A 25,998-nucleotide genomic window follows, 5' to 3' on the forward strand; every position below is an offset into this window, starting at 1 on the left:
ATCACAGGCCAGAATCAAGAGTAAAGGCAGGGCCGGCCCTGTGGCTTAGCGGTTAAGTGCTTGCGCTCCGCTGCTGGCGGCCGGGGTTCGGATCCGGGGTTTGGATCCTGGGTGCACACCCACACACCACTTCCCTGGCCATGCTGAGGCCGCGTCCCACATACAGCAACTAGAAGGATGTGCAGCTATGACATACAACTATCTACTGGGGCTTTGGGGGAAAAAATAATAAAAAAAAAAAGAGTAAAGGCAAAGCATAAAAAGAAATAAAATCCTTAAAAAATAAAAAAATGAATAAAACCCTTCCTAGCTGATGAGTCTTCACCAGCCTTCCCAGAAGCACCAGGCAGCAACTCTACTGACCTCTCATTGGCCAGGATTAGGTCACACAACGGCATCTTGTTTAGAGGGCAGCTCAGAAATGCAGCACAGCTAAACACCGGATTCTCTTGCTAACGAGCAAGGGGCCCGGAAATGGTTAGGAAGTGGCAGCCCAGTGACGTTGCTCTATTTATTCACGAAGACAAGTTGCTATATCTCATTGGCTGTAAAATCACTGAAAAACAAGACTTTGTATTTCAGGAAATTTCAAAATCTAAATTTTCTAAGACTCAGGAAAAAGGTATGAAATTATATTTAAAGTGTATCTGAATATGTTTTCTAGAACATTTCCACTGACGTGAGAAGAGCTTACTCTGCCTGCTCCTCGTTATGTTTGTCTTTTCATGCCAACCCAGTTAGGTGATTTTGAATGAATGAGTAAATGTGTCATCCAATGTTGTTGTGCAACGTTTTCCTTGAAAAGAGAATATTATTGACATGTTTTTATTCAAAATGCAGTAAGAGATGCTAATCTCTATTTACACATTTGTATAAGCATTGCTTGTTTTTCTTGCTGTTGTTTCTTCTAAGCCTATAATTTGAGAACACTTGGATGATTAAGACTTTTTTATCATCGTCAATAATTGAATTAAAGCTGTAGTATATCAATACATTTAAATTTTTATGATTATTTTCTGTTATATAAAGCTTATGAAAATATGTTAACCTGAGACTTCTCCCTATCAGTGTCAAATTGATTGCCCAAATGGATATCTGTTTAAGTGGTATCAAGCTAAAGTAGTCTAACAAAACTTAGAAAATATTCATGGCAACATTATAGATTTTAACCAAGTTAAATTGAATAATTCATCAAAGTACATAGTGAGTATTCAATAATGTTAGCTATTGTTATAAATAATATCACAAAAGAGTAACACTCAGATAATTTGAGCAGCAATCAAATAAGATTAAATTATTTTAGTGGCAATATGTAGGATGGGTGGGAGTCAGAATTCACTAGAAGCAAGGAGTTCAGTTAAAAGGCTATTAGAGGAAGTTATTCATGAGACATGGAAGGGTCAGCTGGCATTTGCAGGATCAAAATATAAAACTCTTAGTAAGAAATCCAGAATATAGCCGTAGTAAAATATCTTCTAGATGTAAGGCAGTATACCGGGTTATTCATAAAAAATAATTGAAGGAAGTTATTATGACCCCCCCCTTAAATCAGAGAATACCAAGATGAAATGCCAAAATCAAAACCCTAAATAGTGATCTATTTGTACATCCTTGAAAAACTAACTTATGAAGAAAGATGCTGACTGAGCTGCTTAATTCCCATTTATTAGGGTTGAAATCTGTAGTGAATTAATCTTTAGGTTGAGGTGTCCTTTCACCTGCTGATTCAAGCATGGCTAGAAAATAATTAGACTGTGTTATTTCCAAACTTGATAGGAAATCAGTTTTTCTTCCAGGGTAATTTATCATTTCCTGTGAAAGAATGATTACTTTTACTGTTATACATGGTCTCTTGGGTGGTTTTCAATGTTGTTGTTTTGTCTTAACAGATGAAAGTAATAAATGCACGGTTGATGGGATATGCCAGTAATACACGCAAATCCTTTCCGGAGGCAGTATGAAATACCCTGTCACTTAATGATTTATCTAACAGTTACAAGCACAGAACTCAGCACAACCAGAGCCTTCATTCGCTGGTGTCCCAAAATAAAATTCAAAAGCAGAAACTGAATTCTCTTAAACTGTCGGGAACCACAAAAGCAAAAGCTTTTTGTATGACTAACCCTCCTCCTAGAGATAGATTCGTTATCTTAGTCTATCACCCATTGCTGTGTAATTCAGTTCAACATAATTAGGGCTTCTCTAGTGTAAAAATCCTCTATCACTTTTCTAAGAGAATGCGAATGATGTGTACACTGGTCAGAGAAACTTGTAAAAGCAACACATTTAATATGATAACAAGAAATGGAAAATAGTGATCGAGAGTAAGAGGGTAGCCTTGAAATTGGACAATATTAGGTTCCTATTTCATCTCTTGCTTCTTACCAGCTGTGTGACCTGATAAATTTTATTAATTCTTTAAGTTTCAGCTGCCTTGACTGAAGAAATAAGGATAATAATACTAAACCTATTGGATTTTTTATAAAGATTAAATGTAAAATAATATGTGAAATCTTTAGTACAATGCTTGGCAATTGTGAGTCCTCAAAAAGTTGGATAGCTGTTATTTTTTACTTATCTTAGACAAAAACACTTCAGTTGAGTATTCCCAACTATCATCTCAAACTGCAATTCCATAAGCAGTGGAAGATGAATCAGATCCACTTTTAAGGGATCAGCATTTCTGACGTCTGGTGGTTGAATTCAAGGATATACTATACAGAGGTCATCATTTAGGCACCCTCCTTCCTGAGGTCACAATGAATTGGAGGGAGCTTGAGTCAGTACGATTTGTTCTAAAAACACAAAAGAGAATCTTTAAATAAGCTCAATCTTTTTGATTAATTTCTCAATTGCTATGTAAAGAACACTGTAGTTGTCAAATTTGTTCCTAGAAATTTAATTATAGTATTGAAATATGAATGTTGTGTAACTATGTTTTTATATTTAAAAATTAATATGGTATTATGTTCCTTATAAGAAGTCTATACTCCACTGTTAACAGAGTTGTCACTTCTATCTTGAGAATTTGTGCTTCCCGTAATGGGACCATTTCCCCACAGGTAGAGATATGTTAACCTGACTGTGACCAGAGTGATGATTTTTCTGAGCCAGACCACCTGTATTCAGTTCTATTACACAATAACACATTAACTTGTTTAAGTTTAGATAAGAACTTTCTCAAACATTCCAATTTTGTCACATTTTTAAACCTTAAAATGTTTTATTATAATTATAGTATAAAACGAAACAAATCTCATTATCAAAAAAAGTCCAATAATCAGGGAATGCTTTGGGTGATGAAACTGTAGTTATTGGAATTTTATATGTGTTCTATTTTTTTTTTTTTCTGCTGAGGAAGATTCGCCCTGAGGTAACATCTACTGCCAATCCTCCTCTTTTTTTCCTCGCTTGAGGAAGATTACGCCTGAGCTAACATCTGTACCAATCTTCCTCTACTTTTTTTTTTTGTACATGGGACTCCTCTACAGCATGGCTGGTGAGTGAAGTAAGTCCACACCCAGGATCCGAACCTGCAAACCTGGGCCGCGGAAGCGGAGCACGAGGAACTTTAACCACTGGGCCACAGGGCCAGGCCCAATGTTCTATATTTTAGACAAAAAGAAACTATTTTCTATAAACTGAAAAAAGATCCTTTAACCATTGCATCAAGGTTTATGTAAACTTTACCTCCATATGCCCCATTACACATCAAATCTTTTAAACTCTACCAATCGTGAGTCTAAACTATGTTATTCAATATAGTTGAAAAAATCATGACTACAATTTATCATTAAAGTTATGCTAAGTAACTCCATAAAACAGAAAATAAATATTTTATCTTATATTCACTTAACTTAAGATAAATGTATTCTGCAAAGTTAAAAAAAATATTTCCTGGAGCATTCCCTAAACTAAGTGTTAGCAGTTACCTTTCAAATGCCATGTATGTTACAAAGGACCTAAAATGTTCATGTGTGGGCCAGGAAAAGAAGGCTAGCGGGATTCATTTGAACATTCCGTTTGTTCTGTGTGTCCTCCGAGATACCATATTTACTCTTTTTCTCTTCACTTTTATTAGTTTACTTTTTTCAGATATTTTAATCTTTAGAAACAATAATTCTACACATTTTAATAGAATAGTTGAAAACATAATAATTTGGATACAATTTAAATTGAATTATTTAGCTACCTCATTGAATTGTTTGGGATTAAATTAAGTGATAACTAAAATGCTTAGAACAGATCCTAGTACATAGTAGTCACTCAATAAATATTAGCTGTATTTAAAATATTCTCATGTAACTCTGCTAATATATTTTAAGCAGTCACATTGGGAATGTTAAGTTACATAAAATAATATGTACTAAATAGCTAAGACTCTGTAAAATGCTGGTCTTTGTTTTCAACCCCTTCATTTAATGTTTAGCTATTACAGAAACATTACAATTTCAGGGCGCTAAAGGACCTCTTTTTATCCAAAGTTCTGTTCTAATATTTGTCTTAATTTCTCTGGAACAGCATTTTTAACTTCTTAAGTCATAGCACCCTTAACATATTTAAGAAGTTTTAGGCTCTATTTTTCTTCTGTTTCTTCCGTTTCTATGATCACTGAGCAAGAATATATCATTTGGTTGTCCCTGAAGACTTTGTTCTATGTGCCTAATGTTTAGCCCTCATTTTTTTTTTTTTAATCCTTGAAATATATTTGCAAGGGCTTTCATTTATATTCAGTGATGTTTACCAGAGACTCTGCCTGCACATCCAAGTCACTTCCCTCTGGACAACAGTGGCTCACTAAGGCAGGCTGGGAAAGAAAACTTTCCAAACTGCGTGAAAGGCTGAGATTCTCGGAAGCTGTGGGCCCACTCAGTGCCGTCTTTACCTGAGCGTTGTAGTGTTCTTTTGTTTTGTTTTGTAATCAGGTAATTATTACGATACGAAATATGAAGTAGAAAAACTACAGAGAATAATTTTCAAGACATTCAAAGCTAAATGCAGATTGACATTAGTTTGCTAGGTAAGTTAAAAACTTGATTGCGAAGGACAGTTGGGACTTTGAAATATTAGCAAGTGCTTGGTTTTTGTAATTCTTGTAATTCTCTTTTATCGGCTGCTCCATCATCATTTCAAATTACAACAGGGCAGGCTGAGGATTATGGTCCAAGAATGTGATGACAAACCCACAAAGGCGCACTAACACATAACAAAAGAAGGCAAATGAGCTTGTGATAGATTTTATCAAATCTAAGCAAAAACAGTAAGCTTGATAGCCTAGGCTTAAAATCCAGTGGGCGCTTGTGGTAGTGGAAGCGGGCAGGAGGTTGAGGGAGAAAAAGTGTTGAGTTCCAAAAGGCTTTATTTCAGGAATACAAACACTGGGAGAAATTCCAGTGCAAATATACCGAGTCCCAGGCGTGAGGACTGTTTTAAGAAAAGTGCGAGAAGAGCAATAGAGTAAGTCCCAGAAATCCCCTGAGAAGGGCACCTACCACGCCCTCGAGTAGGAAAGATGTGAGCTCGCTTCCCAGTGTGTAGCTCAGGAAGACTGCAAGAGCTGCCTAGAAGCTCGGCCCCCCGCCCTGGGAGGCCCTCGAGAAGCACAGTAGCACAGACTGAGTCTGAGTCCAGGGACGGGGTCTGGCTAGTCTTTGTCTTCACTGTGGTGCAGGCGAAGCAGTCAGGATTCACCAACCTCCTGAAAAAGGGCAGAGATGGTGCTGTCAGACCCAGAGAACGTGTGATTTGCCTCAGGAAGATGCCAGTTGAGTAGAAATATTGACCAAGGGCCAAGGCAATTCCAAAGACTTAAGCAAAAGATGCTAGTATAGGACAAGAGAGACCAGGCGAACTTGACTAAGTCTGAGAGAAGATCAGTAGGAAACAGGATAATGCAACCAATCGGCATCTTCTCCCCCACCATGCCAGGAGCACTCAAGCTGGGGAATGGGCTTCCTCCGCCCCTGCCCCAGTTTAGGTACTTCTTCAGGTTCTACTCAGCACTCAAAGTGATTGGGTTTGAAACCTGAGTTTATCGAGTTCAAATCTGAAACCTAGTTTAACTTGAATTGTCAAGCATTAGTTTTCCATCATCAGAAGTGAAGTAAGTAAAATTCAATTTTAGAAAAATAAAGATAGAAAAATATTCAATTTTTAGGAGAAGCAAATATGAAATCCATACTTTCTCTCATTTCTGCTGATTGTAGCTTTCTAACACTCCACAATTTCATGCTGTACATTAATCTGGGCCTGGCATCAGAATCCAGATATTGTGTGCCTTTCAAGTTATAGACCTTAGTGTTCAGAAAAATTATGGTTCATTCCGTCTTCAAATAGTGGAAATAGTCTTCAAATAGTTCCTTCTTCAAATAATAATTAATTGTTTAAACTTAGATTTAGTTTTTTTTTTTTTGTGAGGAAGATCAGCCCTGAGCTAACATCCATGCTAATCCTCCTCTTTTGCTGAGGAAGACCCGCTCTGCGCTAACATCTGTTGCCAATCCTCCTCCTTTTTAACCCCAAAGCCCCAGTAGATAGTTGTATGTCATAGTTGCACATCCTTCTGGTTGCTGTATGTGGGACGCAGCCTCAGCATGGCCGGAGAAGCGGTGTGTCGGTGTGCACCCGGGATCCGAACCCCGGGCTGCCAGTAGCGGAGCGCGCGCACTTAACCACTAAGCCACTGGGCCGGCCCAAACTTAGATTTAGTTTTACTTGCTGGTTGGTATTATGACTCACTTTGTTGTTGTTGCTGTTATTACTGCTGTAGTTAGTCGTCCCTACTACTATTTAATATAATACCAAAGGAGTTTTGAATCATGCATAAGCCCACTGCCTGACACAGCTGTTCTTATTTTTCATAACCTTTCAATAGGTTTATATATTTTACATAGCTACAATCGTATTGTTTACATTTTGCACTCTGCTACTTGACACTATATCCTAGACATTTTCCATGTTCCCACAGTTTTCAAAATTATAGTAACATACATCATATTGACGAACTATAATTATTTATATCACTTTTTAAAAGTATGTACCCCAATTATTAACTCAGATCCCTATTTGGGAGCATTTAATATTTTATTTATGGATAAATCCGAAATTAAAATATGCATCAACACATACATCCCTTTATTTATATTAAATTATAAGGATATATTTTATCCTATAAGATTTTAGTGTCACTATGGCTCTTACTGAATTTTACCAAATAAGATTATAACAAAATGCAAGGTCATTTGTGCTGAAAGACAGCACTGCTATAGTGCCTCAACTCTAAGATATCGCCCCACTACACTTTTTAATGATCCATATTTGGAATACATTATATTCTAGTCATTAAAACCAACTTGCCAGCATTCAGGCACTAGAGTAAGTTATTTAGCAAATGTTATTGTCCATCTATATACAAACTTTGCTCTGTCTAGATTTCTTTCAATCTAATTGTAACTACATTTGTGTTATTTGCATTCTTTGAAGTCTGATTTACATGTGCATTCTTAAATGCTTTCTAAAAAACCTTCAATATTTCTAAAAACCTGCAATGTGATATACATTCAGACAAAAGATATTATGTACTTGACAATGACCCATCACGTTTGTGACAATGGAAATTCAAGAATAAGCAGTAGATGTGGCCCACATACTTCAGGAGACAGCACAAAATTTCCAGAGTTAGTAGATGTTGATGCAATCTGTTGAAGGGCTAGTCATAAATCAATCCACCAAAAGCTTTAGGCTAGCTTTCAAGAAAAGCTATTTAACTTTTACTTAGACATAATTCAATTAAGAAAAGTAATACAACTTTCCAAAAGGAATGGCAGACAAAAACTATTAAACATCTGTATATCTAAAAAATATTCTGTCACTTCTGAAGGCATTAATATCATAAGCAAAGTATGAAAAACAAAATATTTCCATGGTGTTGAAAAAGTGACTCTAATTCAAAAGAATTCATACTGAGTGTGAAGATGATAAGACTCAAGTTTGTAGTAATGAAGGAAGAAAGGGTACTGTGATATTGTGATTTATAACAAGAAATACGTATTTGGTCTTGGTCCTCATTCTGGCACAAAGCTCCTAAAACCCTTGGAATTTCATTAGTGAGGAGAGTGATGAAGATCTCTTTTTTTATGTTAATGAGATGACTTTTGGAGCCCACCTGAGAATGGAGGCTGGTTACCAGGAGACCCAAACATGTGATTAGAGGGTTGGAACTTTTAGTCTACCCCTGACCTCTGGGCAGAGAGGGCCTGGAGGTTGAATCAGTCTCCAATGGCCAATGATTTAGTCAATCATGACTGTGTGATGAAGCCTCCATGGCAACCCAAAAGGACAGAGCTTGGAGAGCTTCTGGATTGGTGAGCATGTGGAGATCTGGGGAGAGTGACACGCCTGGAGGAGATATGGAAGCTCTGCACCCTTTCCCACATACCTCTCCCTGTGTGTCTCTTCTACCTGGCTGCTCCTAAATCGGTTATCTAGTAAATAAAATGTTTCCTGAGTTCTCTGAGCCACTCTGTCAAATTAATCGAACTCGAGGAGGAGGTCTTGGGAACCTCTGACTTATAGGCAGTCGGTCAGAAGTACAAGTAACAACCTGGACTTGCGACTGGCATCTGAAGTGTGTGTGTGTGGGGGGGGGGGGCAGTCTTGTAGGATTGAGCCCCTTACCTGTGGAATCTGATATTATCTCTGGGTAGATAGTGTCAGAATCGAGTTGACTTGCAGGACACCCAGCTGGTGTCCCGAGAATTGCTCATTGGTGTGGGGAACCCCCCACACACATTGGAATTGGGTCCAGGAACCTAACTTAGGTATGTAATTAAGTGGATAAATGTATGCTCTTAGTTAGTAGAAAATAGAAATAAGGTACATTTATTGTCATGTTATTTATTTTCCCTTTATCCCCTCAGATGTTATTGGCAGTTGGATTTTAACCCCTCAAAATGTTATCTTAGCTAGTTTGTACTCTGTGGTATAATCATAAAAGTATCTGGTTTAGAGTCTGTGATACCTGGGTTTTTAACGTCCGTGGATATTTTTACTAGCAGTGTGGCTGGTAAACCCCAAATGGAGGTCTCCCATCAAGTGGGTGTATCGGTCTCTCTCTTACAGGGTCACATCACAATGAACGGAGGAAACCTGTGTACGTGTCTTGTATTCCACTGGGGTATGTGCTCTGCTCGTTTAGGTTCTCCCTTATCCAGTATCTCTTAGTGGAATTCCTTACAGAGCTCAACAAGTTTTGCAGTGCACAAGGAAATGGCAGCTTTTTTTTTGTTTTCTGTCACATTTCAAAGTCTATTGCAGCCTTCTGCTTAAAGGAGCTACTTTGTTCCTTTTAAAAGTGAAAAAAAAAGTTAATATGGTTTTTCTTCTTGAGGCCTTTTCGACAATGGCCTTCTAATTTTCCTCCGTGGTAAAAATAGCCAACTGCGGCTTTTAATGAAATGACTCACTGTAGGGGATTTTTAGGTTTTGAGGCTACCCCCTAAATTATATGAAAGGAACATATCTCTTAGGAAAAGAAAAAGTTAAATGAAAAATTTTTTAAAAATTGAAGTGATAAAATGTATTTGACATACTGTTTTATATCAGCATGTTTATGGGTGTGCTCTGGGACTGTCAGCTGTAGTCATGGTTTAGGTCCCACGTTCTCTGCGAGTTTTGCGGTATTACCTCCAAACAGTGGACTAATATTGCATTTTCTTTTGTGTATGTGCAAAAATTGCATTTAGTTTTCCATTTTTACATTTTGCACAGCTCACTGAGAAACAATATGAAGTATTTAATTGCTTATTCCTCAACTGCTGAAGTATATACTTTCATTAAAGCTTTAAATTAAAGACTTGGAATCAAAGTTATTGCTTTTTTTTTTTTTTAATTCTACAGATATTTATGAGCGCTACTTAAACATTTGACTCTGGACTCAAGTACAATAATTTACATTTAGCCCTACTACATTTTATCTTATTCATCATTCCAATTATTTAGGCTCTTTTTGGACACTAACTCTCTCAATTATGTATTTCCTAACCCTGCATAATCCATGAATGAGAAAACTGACACCTCTATTCTTATGCAAATTGAACAACAAGTTAAGTGTTGAACAAGACAAGACATATCTCCAGTTAAACTACAATCCACTAAACATCATCCTTTGGCTATAGTCAGTCTTTCTTCTATAAGGAATCCTCTTTTCTATATTAACTAAAGAAATGTCTGCTGAAGTTAAAGTTTCCTTGAAAATAGTAAACGCCTCAGGCTGTGTAATCTGTATCATAGGCTTAAAGGTATTTATCTTTCAAAGCTTTGAAAAATATTCATGGCAAAGGTCCAAAAAAACTACTCAACAAACATAATACAGTAGTTATCAATATGCCAGACCCAAGGGATATTAGCAACAGGTGAGTACATGTTTTTCATACCATTTTAGGAGATTACCTGCATCTATGTATTTTTGAGTGGGGAAGCTTCAATTTGAGGCTAGATTATCTAAATTTTATCCCATTTAGTTTAAACCAGTGACTTTCAGAGATTACACATGATAAAAATAATAGTTAAGATAGTAGACTGTGGCTCATCTTCTGTCGTTGAAAATTTCTCAGATTTTTACATAACTGCCTAAGTCATAAGCAAAGAACTCATTTCAGAGCAGAATACAGAGAAACAAGAATGGCTATGCTACTGTTAATGAACAAGAATTAGATTATTCTGGGCTTTTGAGCTACCCTGTCTATGATCAGTTTTTTTTTTTTATTTTTAATTTTTTGTTTATTGCAGTAACATTGGGTTATAAAATGGTATAAATTTCAGGTGTACATCATTATACTTCTATTTCTGCATAGATTACATCATATTCACCACCCAAATACTAATTACAACCCATCACCACACACATGTGCAGAATTATCCCTTTCACCCTCCTCCCTCCCCCTTTCCCCTCTGGTAACCACCAATCCAATCTCTGTCACTATGTGTTTGTTTGTTGTTGTTGTTATCTACTACTTAATGAGGGAAATCATATGGTATTTGACCTTCTCCCTCTGACGTATTTCACTTTGCATGATACCCTCAATGTCCATCCATGTTGTCACAAATGGCTGGATTTCATCGTTTCTTATGGCTGAGTAGTATTCCATTGTGTATATATATCACATCTTCTTTACCCATTCGTCCCTTGATGGGCACTTAAGTTGCTTCCAAGTCTTGGCTATTGTGAATAACGCTGCAGTGAACACAGGGGTGCATGTATCTTGACGCATTGGTGTTTTCAAGTTCTTTGGATAAATACCCAACAGTGGAATAGCTGGATCATATGGTGGTAGTTCTATCCTTAATTTTTTGAGGAATCTCCATACTGTTTTCCACAGTGGCTGCACCAGTTTACACTCCCACCAGCAGTGTATGAGAGTTCCCTTCTCTCCACAACCTCTCCAACACATGTTGTTTCCTGTCTTGTTAATTATAGCCATTCTGACGGGCGTGAGGTGATATCTCATTGTAGTTTTGATTTGCATTTCCCTGATAGTTAATGATTTTGAACATCTTTTCATGTGTCTGTTGGCCATCTGTATATCTTCTTTGGAGAAATGTCTGTTCAGGTCTTTTGCCCATTTTTTAATTGGGTTGGTAGTTTTTTTGTTGTTGAGATGCATGAGTTCTTTATATATTTCGGAGATTAACCCCTTATCCGATGTTTGGTTTGCAAATATCTTCTCCCAATTGTTAGGTTGTCTTTTCGTTTTGTTGATGGTTTCCTTTGCTGTGCAGAAGCTTTTTAGTTTGATGTAGTCCCATTTGTTTATTTTTTCTATTGTTTCTCTTGCCCGGTCAGACATGGTGCTTGAAAATATGTTGCTAAGACCAATATTCAAGAGCGTACTGCCTATGTTTTCTTCTAGAAGTTTCATAGTTTCAGGTCTTACATTCAAGTCTTTAATCCATTTGGAGTTAATTTTTGTCTATGGTGTAAGGCAAGGGTCTACTTTCATTTTTTTGCATGTGGCTGTCTGCTTTTCCCAACACCATTTGTTGAAGAGACTTTCGTTTCTCCATTGTATGTTCTTGGCTCCTTTGTTGAAGATTAGCTGTCCATAGATGTGTCTGTTTATTTCTGGGCTTTGGATTCTATTCCATTGATCTGTGTGTCTGTTTTTGTGCCAGTACCATGCTGTTTTGGTTACTATAGCTTTGTAGTATATTTTGAAATCAGGGAGTGTGATATCACCAGCTTTGTTCTTTTTTCTCAGGGTTCCTTTAGCTATTCAGGGTCTTTTGTTGTTCCATACAAATTTTAGGATTCTTTGTTCTATTTCTGTGAAAAATGTTGTTGGAACTTGGATAGGGATTGCATTGAATCTATAGATTGCTTTAGGAAGTATGGACATCTTAACTATGTTAATTCTTCCAATCCAAGAGCATGGAATATCTTTCCATTTCTTTGTGTCTTCTTCAATTTCTTTCAGCAATGTTTTATAGTTTTCAGTGTACAGATCTTTCACCTCTTTGGTTAAGTTTATTCCTAGGTATTTTATTCTTTTTGTTCCAATTGTAAATTGGATTGTATTCTTAATTTCTCTTTCTGCTACTTCATTGTTAGTGTATAGAAATGCAACTGATTTTTGTATGTTTATTTTGTATCCTGCAACTTTACCGTATTCGTTTATTGCTTCTAAAAGTTTTCTGGTGGATTCTTTAGGGTTTTCTATATATAAAATCATATCATCTGCAAATAGTGACAGTTTCACTTCTTCCTTTCCAATTTGGATCCCTTTTATTTCTTTTTCTTGCCTGATTGCTCTGGCTAGGACTTCCAATACTATGTTAAATAGGAGTGGTGACAGTGGGCATCCTTGTCTGGTTCCTGTTCTTAGAGGAATAGCTTTCAGTCTTTCACCATTGAGGATGATATTAGCCGTGGGTTTGTCATATATGGACTTTATTATGTTGAGGTACTTTCCTTCTATCCCCATTTTATTCAGAGTTTTTATCATAAATGGATGCTGTATCTTGTCAGATCCTTTCTCTGCATCTATTGAGATGATCATGTGATTTTTATTCTTCATTTTTTTAATGTGGTGTATTACGTTGATTGATTTGCGAATGTTGAACCATCCCTGCATACCTGGAATAAGTCCCACTTGATCATGGTGTATAATCTTTTTAACGTATTGTTGTATGCAATTTGCTAGTATTTTGTTGAGGATTTTTGCATCGATGTTCATCAGTGATATTGGCCTGTAATTTTCTTTTTTTGTGTTGTCCTTGTCTGGTTTTGGTATCAGGGTAATGTTGGCTTCGTAGAATGAGTAAGGGAGCTTCTCCCCCTCCTCAATTTTTTGGAAGAGTTTGAGAAGGATAGGTATTAAGTCTTCTTTGAATGTTTGGTAGAATTCACCAGGGAAGCTGTCTGGTCCTGGACTTTTATTTTTGGGGAGGTTTTTGATTACTGTTTCGATCTCCTTACTGGTGATTGGTCTATTAAAATTCTCTATTTCTTTTTTTTTGTATTTCTGAGGTGTCTGTTGTAATTTCTCCTCTTTCATTTCTGATTTTACTTATTTGTGCCTTCTCTCTTTTTTTCTTGGTGAGTCTAGCTAAAGGTTTGTCAATTTTGTTGATCTTTTCGAAGAACCAGCTCTTGGTTTTAGTAATTTTTTTATTGTTTTTTTATTCTCTATTTCCTTTATTTCTGCTCTGATTTTTATTATTTCCCTTCTTCTACTGATTTTTGGCTTGTTTGTTCTTCTTTTTCCAGTTCCTTTAGGTGCATTGTTAGATTGTTTATTTGAGATTTTTCTTGTTTGTTGAGATAGGCCTGTATTGCTCTAAACTTCCCTCTTAGAACCGCTTTTGCTGTATCCCATAAATTCTGGCATGTCGTATTTTCATTTTCATTTGTCTCCAGGTATTTTTTGATTTCTCTTTTAATTTCTTCATTGACCCAATCGTTGTTCAGTAGCATTTTGTTTAATCTCCACATATTTTTGGCTTTTCAGATTTTCTTCCTATAGTTGATTTCTAGTTTCATAACGTTGCGGTCAGAAAAGATGCTTGGTATTATTTCAATCTTCTTAAATTTATGGAGACTTGTTTTGTGGCCTAATATGTGATCAATCCTGGAGAATGTTCCATGTGCATTTGAAAAGAACGTATATTCTTCGGTTTTTGGATGGAATGCTCTGTATATATCTACTAGGTCCATCTGTTCTAGTGTGTCATTTAAGGCCAATGTTTCCTTATTGATCTTCTGTTTGGATGATCTATCCATTGGTGTAAGTGGAGTGTTAAAGTCCCCTACTATTATTGTGTTACTGTCTATTTCTCTTTTTATGTCTGTTAATAATTGCCTTATTGGGCCGGCTCCGTGGCTTAGCGGTTAAGTGCACACACTCTGCTGCTGGCAGCCCAGGTTCGGATCCTGGTCGCGCACCGACGTACCGCTTCTCCAGCCATGCTGAGGCCGTGTCCCACATACAGTAACTAGAAGGATGTGCAGCTATGACATACAACTATCCACTGGGGCTTTGGCGGAAAATAAATAAATAAATAAATAAATAAATAAATAAATAAATAAAATTAAAAAAATAATAATAATTGCCTTATATATTTAGGTGCACCTACATTGGGTGCATAGATATTTACAAGTGTTATATCCTCTTGTTGGGTTGTTCCCTTGATCATTATGTAATGCCCTTCTTTGTCTCTCTTTACAGTTTTTGTTTTAAAGTCTTTTTTGTCTGATATATGTATTGCTACCACAGCTTTCTTTTCATTGCCACTCTCTCAGAAACAATATGAAGTATTTAATTGCTTATTCCTCAACTGCTGAAGTATATACTTTCATCAAAGCTTTAAATTAAAGATTTGGATTCAAAGTTATTGCTTTTTTAATACACATATGAAGTTATGTACTTTGGAGTTTGTGACAAGTAACAATATCAATGTATCTGCCAACTAAAATTACTTGATTAGAGCATCTCATTATAACAACAGAAAGCCTGCAGTCTACCTTTGGGGTGTTCGACAACTATTGAGTGGTATTAAACCTATATTTATGCCCAGAAAAGCGCACCTTGATTAAACTTGCATGTCTTTAGATAACGGAAATATGTCAAATTATTCTGTGTGCATTTTTGTGGATTTTAAACTGCTTTTATCTGTCTTCTGAAATAGCATTTTGCCTTTAGTTTATACATATAATTTAAAAATCTAAAATCTAAAGACAGTGAAAGAAATTGTTATTTATATTATATTATATTATGGAATTTTTAGCCTCAGGAGCTGAGAGAAACTTTGTAGTATCTCTATCAACTACACATGAGTAAAGTGCTTGCTGTGGAATTAGGTTTTATGTTCGTTTTAACCAGCGTATGTAAATTCAGTGATTGTATCACTAACCAAGTTGCATTTCCGGCTGCACTCTTTGGAGACCAGATTATTATATACTGTATGTTGGAATTTAATCTCATCACGTTAATGACCAGACACTGTAGGTGTAAAAATTAATGAGAGTTTTTTTCTGGCTTATAATGTATATGTTAAAAAAACCCAATACTGTAAGTGTACAATAACTAAATATATAAAGACTCTGTTTAAAGCAACTAAAGGAGCAATAAATTCTGGGAAAGTGAAGGAGAAAGTGATGCCAGAGTCATTTTGGGTGTAACCAAATTTTCAGTGGCCACTTTCAAGCAACCTTAGGAGATTTACATTTACTTAACTTCCCTCTGCCTCAGTTTCCTCATTTGTAAAATGGGGCTAATATTAATTCCTACCTACTAGAGGTTTGGTAGATAAAATAAAACAATAAGTATAATACAGTTAACATAGTGCCTGGCACACAGGCAGGACTAGTACATGTAGTGGGGATTCTTTGTTTTTGTCTTTAATTAGCCTACCTGAAGGTAGAAGCTAGGGAGTCATCAATGCAGAGGTGCCAGAAGAAGCCCCCAGCGTCAGTGAGGTGGTCTACAAGACTAGGCTGTGCCTCACCAAGTGTAGCCCCTGCATCCTCTGCATCCAAATTGCCTTTAGAGGAGGAGGGACTTTTTAAAAATTATATTTCTAACCTAGTTGAAAAATTGTATTTCTAGACTTCATTGAAGCAGAATTCCTGGTGGTTAAGACTTGGAATTTTGTTGTTTACCAGTTGTCCAGTGACTCTTGTGCATGCCTAAATGTGGGAACCACTAAGACAGGGTATCAGAAGCACCAGACAACAGACCCTGGGGACCACCAACATTTAGAACTCAGGAAAAGGCAGAGCCCAGCAAGAGAAGAAGGAAAAGGAGAAGGAGCAGCCACAGACGTGCATGCGGGAAGCAACACGAGGGAGCACTGCCTTAGAATTCGAGGGAGAAAGAGTTTAAGAACGTTCACTGTGGCCTGTCTCTAACTCTTACTCTACAGTTCTCCCTTTGAAAAACAAAGAGAAATATTTCAGGCTAACACAAAAGTAATGCAATCTTAATTTGTGTCTCTACTGCCAATCTAAAGAAACAAAACTCATCAGGAGTCAAGTCCTTTGTTCCCCTCACAGTCTCATCCTCTCCTCTTGATGTTCTCCTCATGCATGTGACCAGTATCTTGAACTTAGTATTTACTATTTTTGGCATTTCTTTGTGCTCTAATACATATCTATGGATACCCTCTTCAAAATGCCTGCTTTGAACTTAAATTTTATATGTCTGCTTGAAAATTAAGTTTAGCTCAATATTACTTTTGTGAAACTCATCCATGATAATGTGGGTAGCTTTGGTTCATTTTTCATGCTCTATTTTATCTTAAATTTTATGAAGAGTCTATCATTTGATTATTCTGTCTCTTATTGATGTTTAGATCATTTTCTGTGTTTTATATGCCATGAATATTTCTGTTTCCTTATGTACAAGAGTTTATCTATTCTCATTGTAATATTGTTGTTATTGCCAAATTGCTCTTCGTCCTTATATACAGTTTACATACTTATCAAGACTATATTTTTAGAAGAAAGTTTCTGTTGATCTCTTGCTTTTTTTTTATTGTTTATTGTTTTAATTTTTTTGTGAGTGAGAGGAAGATTAGCCCTGAGCCAACATCTGTTGCCAATCCTCCTCTTTTTGCTGAGGAAGATTGGCCCTGGGCTAACATCCGTGCCCATCTTCCTCTCCTTTATATGTGGGACGTCTGCCACAGCATGGCTTAATAAGCAGTGCCTTGGTCTGTGCTGTGATCCAAACCGGCAAACACTGGGCCACCGAAGCAGAGCACGCTAACCCAACCACTATGCCACCAGGCCACCCCGATCTCTTGCCTTTTTGCATATCGTGTGCAGAGGCACTGTGCTTTTGTTCCAATCTATCTTTTCAAGGTTATTTGCATAGCAAACATCCTTAGAATATAGAGATAGTGTCTTCCTCTGGGGCAGAGGGAAGGTCTGTTCAATGTCCAGGATAATAAATATAATGTCTCCCTCTTGGTTAATGGTTGAGCAGGTTTGGTTACTGTCAATTATAAAATACTCAGGTTATTTATGCTCAGTGTCCCTCAGATGTGGTACAAACCCAAGGCAGTGCAAACTGCACCTGAGCACTTCTGCATCACCCCCGTGGGACTTGGGAGACAAGGGGAACCAATGTGAATGTGAGGATCCTGCTGTCTGCTGTGTTGTGGCCCAGTGTCTAAGTCTTCTGCTAGTGTCCGTGGTACTGTTGCAGGCTAACTTGTTCGCTTACCCATTCACCCTCTGCTCTCACCCTCCCGGTTCACAATATGTATAAAAATTCTCATTGTTTTATATCTACACCAAACCTTAATATTGTTATTTCTATAATTTTTTGTTTGTCTGGTGGTGGGAAATAGTATTGTGGTTTTAGTTTCTATTTCCTTGCTGCATGGTGAGGCCGAGCCTTTTCTCTAATCAGTGATTTGGTTTCCTCATCTATGAAGTCCCTGTTCCTGTTAGGCTCATTTTGCTGTTGAATTCTTTTTCTTTTTTACTTATAGGAGTTTTAATGTAGTGTAGTTAACTACATGTTCTAAAGATCTTCTTCAAACTCCTGCGTTTGTTTTCCCTGTTTAATGGGGAGCACTGATAAGAAGAAATTTTTCTACCAAAATTTTAAATTTAGTATTAATTTCAAATTTAAGATTGGCCAATTTATCAATCTTTTTCTTTACTAATTGTGCTTTTCTATTCTATTTAAGAAAGTAATATCTTACCTGTTTAAGAAAGTAATATCTTACCTGCAGTCATGACATTCTTCTGTATTTTTTCTAAATGGTTTTTAACTTTTGCCTTTTAAATTTAAGTATTTGATCCTCCTGAGACTGTCTTTCCTGTAGAGGATGTGAGGTAGGGATTAAATTCATGTTTTTTCCATATATAACCAATTAAATGGTATATCTTTTCCTATCTTCTATATGAACAGCCCCACAAATATATATATGGGCTTTCTGTTCCACTCCATTATTTTATTTGTCATTTTTCTAATCCTGTGCTAATGGCACATATTTGAGATTTTTATTTCCAGAAATCTAGCAGGTTAGGCTATATAAGTAGGACTAATACACCTTCAGAAAAAAATCAAATACATAAATATATGAAAATATATATATACATATTTACATATATTGTGTGTATATATATATGGAGGTGTGTGTGTATACGTATGTGTGTGTGTGTGTGTGTATATATATATGTGAAACTATACATACATATATATATATATATATATATATAGGTAAAAATATAAGGGAAAATGGAAACTCAAAGTAATAAATGGAATATTCCACCCAAATTGCCTTTGCCTTCAGCTATTCACTGGCCCAGACAAAGCTGAACTTTGATTCTTGTAGCTCGGCAGTGGTGAGGCAAACAGGAGTGAAAACCCAAGGCCTGCGCAAAGCAACGGACCATCTCCACTTTAATCTGTGACACCAAAGGGTTTCATAATCAAAATAAAGTGAACCATATTGTTGATGCTCTTAGGAGCATGTCAGAAACAAAGGTATGTCTCTAAAGGAATATATCTTTGTCCTAGGCCCCAAAGAACCCCCAGTAAATACAAGGAGAAAAGTACCACAAACGAGGACGCTATAGACTTCAGATATAAAAAGCATCAGATACATATTATAAGGCAACTATGATTACAGTACCTATATGAATAACAGAAAACTGAAAATGTATGCAAAGAACAGGAAATTATAAAAGTGGCACAGCAGATTTTTTTTAAAAACTTTCTTCTTTTAGAGTGGTTTTAGGTTCATAACAATATTGAGCAGAAGGCACAATAATTTCCCATATACCCCCTGTCCCCACACATGCGTAGCCTCCCTTAATATCAAAGTCCCCCACCAGAGTGGTACATTTGTTACAATTGATGAACCTGCATTGACCCATCATTATCAGCCAAAGTCCATAGTTTACATTAAGGTTCACTCTTGGTGTTGTACATTCTATGGGTTTGGACAATTTTTAATTATGTGTATCCACCATTATATCATCATACAGAGTAGTTTCACTGCCCTAAAAATCCCCTGTGCTCCACCTATTCATCCCTCCCTTCCGCCTAACTCCTGGCAACCACTGATCTTTTTACTGTCTCCAAAGTTTTACCTTTTCCAGAATGTCATATAGTTAGAATTCTACAGTATGGAGCCCTTTCAGATTGGCTTCTTTCACTTAGTAATATATATTTAAGTTTCCTCCGTGTCTTTTCATGGCTTGATAGCTCTTCTTTTTAGCATTGAGTAATACTCACTTGTCTGGTTGTAGCACAGTTTATTTATCCATACACCTACTGACGGACAGATTGGTTGCTTCCAAGTTTTGGCAATTATGAATAAAACTGCTATAAACATTCATGTGCAGATATTTGAGCAGACATAAGTTTTCAGTTCCAATGGGTAAATACCAGGAGCAAAATTGCTGGAATCTATGGTAAGAGTATGTTTAGTTTTGTAAAAAACCACCAAACTGTCTTCCAGAGTGGCTGTACCATTTTGCATTCCCACCAGCAATGAATGAGATTTCCTGTTACTCCACATCCTTGTCAGCATTTGGTGGTGTTAGTGTTCTGGATTTTGACGGTCTTAATAGGCATGTAGTGATATCTCATTGTTGTTTTAAATTGCATTTCTCTGATGACATGTAGTGTGGAGTATCCTTTTTGTTAAGATCTGTGGCCGGTTTTTAAATTGGGTTGCTTGTTTTCTTTCTTTTTTATTATTTTTTTTGTGAGGAAGATCAGCCCTGAGCTAACATCCACGCTAATCTTCCTCTTTTTGCTGAGGAAGACCGGCTCTGAGCTAACATCTATTGCCAATCCTCCTCCTTTTTTTTCCCCAAAGCCCCAGTGGATAGTTGTACGTCATAGTTGCACATCCTTCTAGTTGCTGCATGCGGGACACGGCCTCAGCATGGCCGGAGAAGCAGTGCATCTGTGCATGCCCAGGATCCGAACCTGGGCCACCAGTAGCGGAGCGCGTGCACTTAGCTGCTAAGCCACGGGGCCAGCCCATGGGTTGCTTGTTTTCTTATTGTTCAATTTTTAAGAGATCTTTATATATTTTGGACAAGTCCTTTATCAGATGTGTTTTTTGCAAATATTTTCTTCGAGTCTATGGCTTGTCTTTCATTCTCCTGATAATGTCTTTTGTATAGTAGAAATTTTTAATTTAAAGAAGTCCAGCTTATCAATTATTTCTTTTGTGAGTTGTGCTTTTGGTATTGCATCTAGAAAGTCATTGACAAATTCAAAGTCATCTAGATTTTCTCCTATGTCATCTTCTAGGAGTTTTGTAGTTTTGCATTTTACACTTAGGTCTATGATTCATTTTGAGTCAAATGTTGTGAAGGCTGTAAAGTCTGTATCTAGATTCAGAATTGTGCATGTGGATGCCCAGGGATCCAGCACAATTTGCTGAGAAGACTGTGCTCTATTGTGTTGTCTTTGTTCCTTTGTCAAAGATCAGTTGACTATAATTTTGTTAAGGAAGAAGTTGTTAAACTTCTATCTCTCTAAACCTCCAGATTGAGACTCCAATAGAATTTATTGTTTTCTCTCTCTGACTCTTAAAATTAGATGACATATTAAATATGTTTAATCAGCCAAACTATTCTGTGATAATTTGGTAATTATCTGCAAACATCTGCATAGAAACATCTGCAAAATTTGTTGCTTATTATAGAAACTTGAACTTTAATAAAGTGTATTAATATAATATAATTTACTTTCTTATGTAATAAAATTTCAACTTTTTGCCCCATTTTGTATAGAACATGATAAGTACCTCTGAAAAAAAATACTGGGAACATTATTACATAATTGTTTTGATTTCAGGCTGGACAGCAGCGTTGGTGGGAACAGGAGATTAAAATAAATGGAAATATTCAAAAGGGAGAATTAATTACATATAACCTGACTGAGCTAATTAAACCAGAGGCTTATGAAGTCCGACTAACTCCTCTCACCAAATTTGGTGAAGGGGATTCAACAATTCGTGTCATCAAATACAGTGGTAAGTAGCCTTTTATTTAAAATTATTTATTTGCAGATCTGGAATATGTATATTGCACCTATTTACCAAATTTAGACACAAACTAAAATTTAGCATAATGACTTTCTGGGTCATCAGCCAAGTGACCAAAAACAAAAACAAAAAACCACCCATGAAACCTAATCATCATTGGTAATATTTGATTATAAATGCAGAGATATAGAATAATGTTTTTTTTTAGCACTGAACCTATGTGATAATGTCAGCAATGTTCTGTTATTTTCTGTCCTATAATTTATGATGCAATATTTCTGCATTTTATTTTTTCAAATTATTAATGGCTTTAAAATTTATATCATTAAGAAGCTAGCAAATGTGATCAAAATGTTTTTTTAATTTTTTAAATTAATGGACTTCTTTTTTTTAGAGCAGTTTTAGGTTTACAGAAAATAGAGCAGAAAGTATAGAGAGCTCCCATATATGCCCTCTTCCCCCTCCCCCCAACCAAGTTCCCTCTATTATTAACATCTTAGGTTAGCATGGTACATTTGTTACAGCTGATTAACCAATATTGACACATTATTATTACAGTAAATAGTTTACATTAGGGTTTATTATTTGTGTCGTACAGTTATGTGGATTTTGACAAATGAATAATGTTATTTAGCCACCATTGCAGTATTGTACAGAATAGTTTCAGTGCCCTAAAACCCCCGTGCTCCACCTGTTCATCCCTCCCTCCCACTTCAACCCTGACAACCACTGATCTTTTTACTGTCTGGGGTTTTGCATTTTCCAGAATGTTATATATTGAGAGTCATACAGCATGCAGCCTTTTCAAGCTGGCTAATTAACAATATGCGTTTAAGATTTTTCCAAGTCTTTTTGTGGCTTAATAGCTCATTTCTTTTTATTGCGGAATAATATCCCATTGTATAGATACATTACGGTTTGTTTATCCATTCACCTATTGAAGAACATCTTAGCTCATTTTTTTAGTCATTTCTTTCTTTTAGATTTCTAACGTTAAAATTATCTAAATGTGTATGTACATTTGTGTGTATGTTAGTGATAGTTTGCTTTTATAAACTACATGCATTTAATTTTTTTACTATTTAAATGTCCTACTTGAGCAAAAATAGAAACTAGTATAAACTTGTGAAAAAAATTAAAAGTTGATCAAAAACTTTATCTAAAAAATAGAAACAATGGCAATTAGATATGATAGTATTTTAATGTATACTAAACAGATTAACATTTATCAATTGAAATTTATGTGCATTTTTTTTGGTTGAAATTTATAATATTCAGTGACTAGCTCTAGAATTGTCAATGTATTTTTCAGGGTTGAATGAATCACTGGCGATGTATTTATTTGTGTGATTACTTCAGTGGAATATTACTCTTTTTATCATTAATTATCAGGGTTTGACTTAAAAAGATAATAGAATGTATTTTTTTTTGCAGTTGAAGTTCTCCATTCTGTTTGGCATTAAGTCTATTTTTCCTACTTCAGAGGGAAATAGTGAATACTGTCAAAATTTACAAATGAAAATTATTAAAAACTCATTAGAGCTGCTCTTTCATATGAAACTACTTTTCTTTACCCTTTTCTCATCAGTCAGAATATATTGGGGATGATATATTGAATTTTCTTTAAAAAATTAAGATATATAATGTAGAGTGGACTATTTACAGAAGATCAAGGAATATAAAAGCATTATGATCACTGCACATCTTTTCTCGAATGTGTTCCTTTAGAAATATACCTTTTTTATATTAGTGATATATATTATGGAGAATAACAATTATTATTCTGTAATCACTTCTATGATTCCATTGGGCAGACAACTAGATAGCATCCGAGTATATTTTTCTAAAGTTTTAGTTTCGTAGGTTATAAATTATGAATTCTCTCCTCTTATCTAATGTTTATGCTTCCTGCCCCTAAGTTATAAAATCGTGGACTATTTAATATGGAGGCACATTAGACACTATGCATCAGTAGCCATTCCTGTAAAAGATGAAGATACTAGGACACAGAAAATTTCCATATCCTGCAGACAAACAACTATGAAATGACAAACTATTGACGAATAGAACAAGGGGTCACTCCTCAATGACAGAGGACCTATACTTCTTTGCTAAGTTTACAAATTATTGTGACTTTTCTTAGAGAGATATAGAAAAAAATCTTGATAAACTCAGTAATTATTGAAAAATCTAAGGCAACAAACTAAAATAAAAAATGTCTGGAAAAATAGATATTATGTTTAGTTTCAACTTTCTTTATCTTTACATTCTTAGGCATATTTATTAAAATCTTAAACATTTTAATTAAAAATTACTTTTATATAATATAGATTTGGGTAAAGTATACTTTAATGTTATATAGGCATTTATAAGAAATTAGACACACAAGTTCTGTTGAAAGAAAAATAGACTTACCACAATATTTAGAATTTAGAATGGCAAATTTTCACAAGGTTAATTGTGCTATATATACTGAATTTGGTGACTAAAAATATTGTAGGAGAAGACAATTAAAGTTTAATCTGGTCAGAGGTTACTTGTAGATGTGACTTATTTCTTAGAACTAAACTATAATTCCAAGATGCTTACTTCTTGAAAAGATCATACATATAAAATTTTATAATTTCATATTATTTTAATTATAAAATAATTTTAATTTCTACTAATTAATTTAAAAATTAAAATATATTGATATCTTGCAATAAAAAGAATTTTTATTTTTTCTCCACATCAGTGGAACTAGTAAATGAATACTCCCTTCTTTATGTTATTCATTTCGTAATTTGCGATGAGGAATGCAGAATCAGAAAAACAACTAGAGTAATGGAAATACTCTGTCTTCTGTATGTAGAAAAATAATTGAGTGAGAGACTAACTCACTTTGTTAAAGTTGATCTCAATGTACTAATTGTAGGGACAGTTATATATGAGCCTGCTTTGTGCATGTGTACGTGTTTTAGGCCATCCATCATTCTTTACTGGTAATGTCCAAGTTTAACAAAAATGGTTAATGGCAAACACTAGGAATTAACGACAGAGGAGAGAACTTTCTGCAGGTTAGATGAACTGCCCATCATCGGCTTGGGAGACTACAATATTGCTTCCTTCTTCCAGAATGGAATTTTCTCTCAGTGATAATTGCCTAATCAATATATACAGACACTATTTTGTCTCTTAGGTTGGATATATTTTTGTTGTTGTTTCAGTAAAATATAAAGTATTCATTCCTCTTCAGGTAGAAATCAATTGGCACTTGTATTGCAAACAGAATTAGTTTTTTGAGATAAATGTTTCTTCTGGTGCACAAAAATGCAGCTGTGTTGTTTATCATTTGAAAACCGTGTGTGCATGTGTGCATGTGTGTGTGTGTGTGTGTGTGTGTGAATGTAATTAAAGTAGCATTGAAGTAGCTATTTCTTTCAGGACACATATAATGACATGATAGGAGAACTGCTCTATTTTCATGTATTCCATGTTATTTTCACCAGAAGTAGATAACAGCGAAAAAAGTAAAGTGTAACCTCTGTTGGATGATTGTTTTCCGTGTTAAAACATCCAGATGACAGGTTGGCCTACTGTCAGTTCCATTTTGATTCCGGGTTTTGTTCAGCGTTAGTTAAGATATGAAAGGTCAGAGACTCCGTTCCTTGGGAATGAGCAAACCCCACGTGCTCTCTAGCATTGACCTTTTGGGTGGTCTGAGGCGGTTATTGCTGAGCTCCAAAGTAGATTCTATTCAGTCCTCTAGAACAAATGGGTTACAGGTATAGTTCTCTACTGCCACAGTGGGGAAGATCTTAAGTTGTGGTAAAGAACTATGAGATACTGATTAGACTTTTATTTATAAAAGACATTCAAGCCACGCTAACATTATTTTTTTGCTTTTCTTGTAGCTCCTGTTAATCCTCATTTGAGTAAGTATATTTTCACTTTAAAAATGGCACTGTATTTCACAATTAAGAAAAATAGAAAATGCATAAACATACAAAGATTATGTAGCAACTGTTCATATTTGGTTTAAAATAGAATGGCTTAGAAACAGTAAAATTGGCATTAAATGTGAATTGTAAATTTCAAAGGATATAGATATAAAGATAAATTATTTAATATTTATAATTGATTTTTATAAGTTTTCCTAAATATGGAGCCATTTTCCCCAACCTGCTTCACATTTGTCATTCGTGTAACTGTGGGATTATTTATTTTTGTGTGTGTGGCATTGCATATCATTTTCACTGCTCTTACTTGTTTCTTTAGTTTTCATTCTTTGCTTTCTATGTTCCACTCATCAAGACTATAGTTACTTAGAAAGTTGGTATTTGAATGGTTTAATGAAGATTTTTTCATGGATCGCTCATCTATATCCCAATCGTTTATGATGAAGGAGATAATCTGATCACCATCCTCTTGATAATATTTCACATTTAAATTAAGGATTCATTTTTGTCTCCTAGTTTGTGCCTAGGAATATATTGT

At 35.5% G+C, this 25,998-nt stretch overlaps 1 protein-coding gene across 1 annotated transcript in view; it reads left to right on the plus strand.

The window, feature by feature from the left end:
- Nucleotides 1-25,998, plus strand: part of MDGA2 (MAM domain containing glycosylphosphatidylinositol anchor 2) — a 791,668-nt gene that overhangs the window by 716,614 nt on the left and 49,056 nt on the right. The window contains exons 11-12 of the mRNA XM_004436360.3: nucleotides 21,333-21,510; nucleotides 25,416-25,436. Coding sequence (XP_004436417.2) covers nucleotides 21,333-21,510; nucleotides 25,416-25,436 — 199 coding nt within the window. The remainder of the gene's footprint in view (nucleotides 1-21,332; nucleotides 21,511-25,415; nucleotides 25,437-25,998) is intronic.

The sequence above is a fragment of the Ceratotherium simum genome, chromosome 3 (genome assembly GCF_057802395.1).
Source record: "Ceratotherium simum simum isolate JZ-2026a chromosome 3, ASM5780239v1, whole genome shotgun sequence".
Classification (NCBI taxonomy): Eukaryota; Metazoa; Chordata; class Mammalia; order Perissodactyla; family Rhinocerotidae; genus Ceratotherium; species Ceratotherium simum.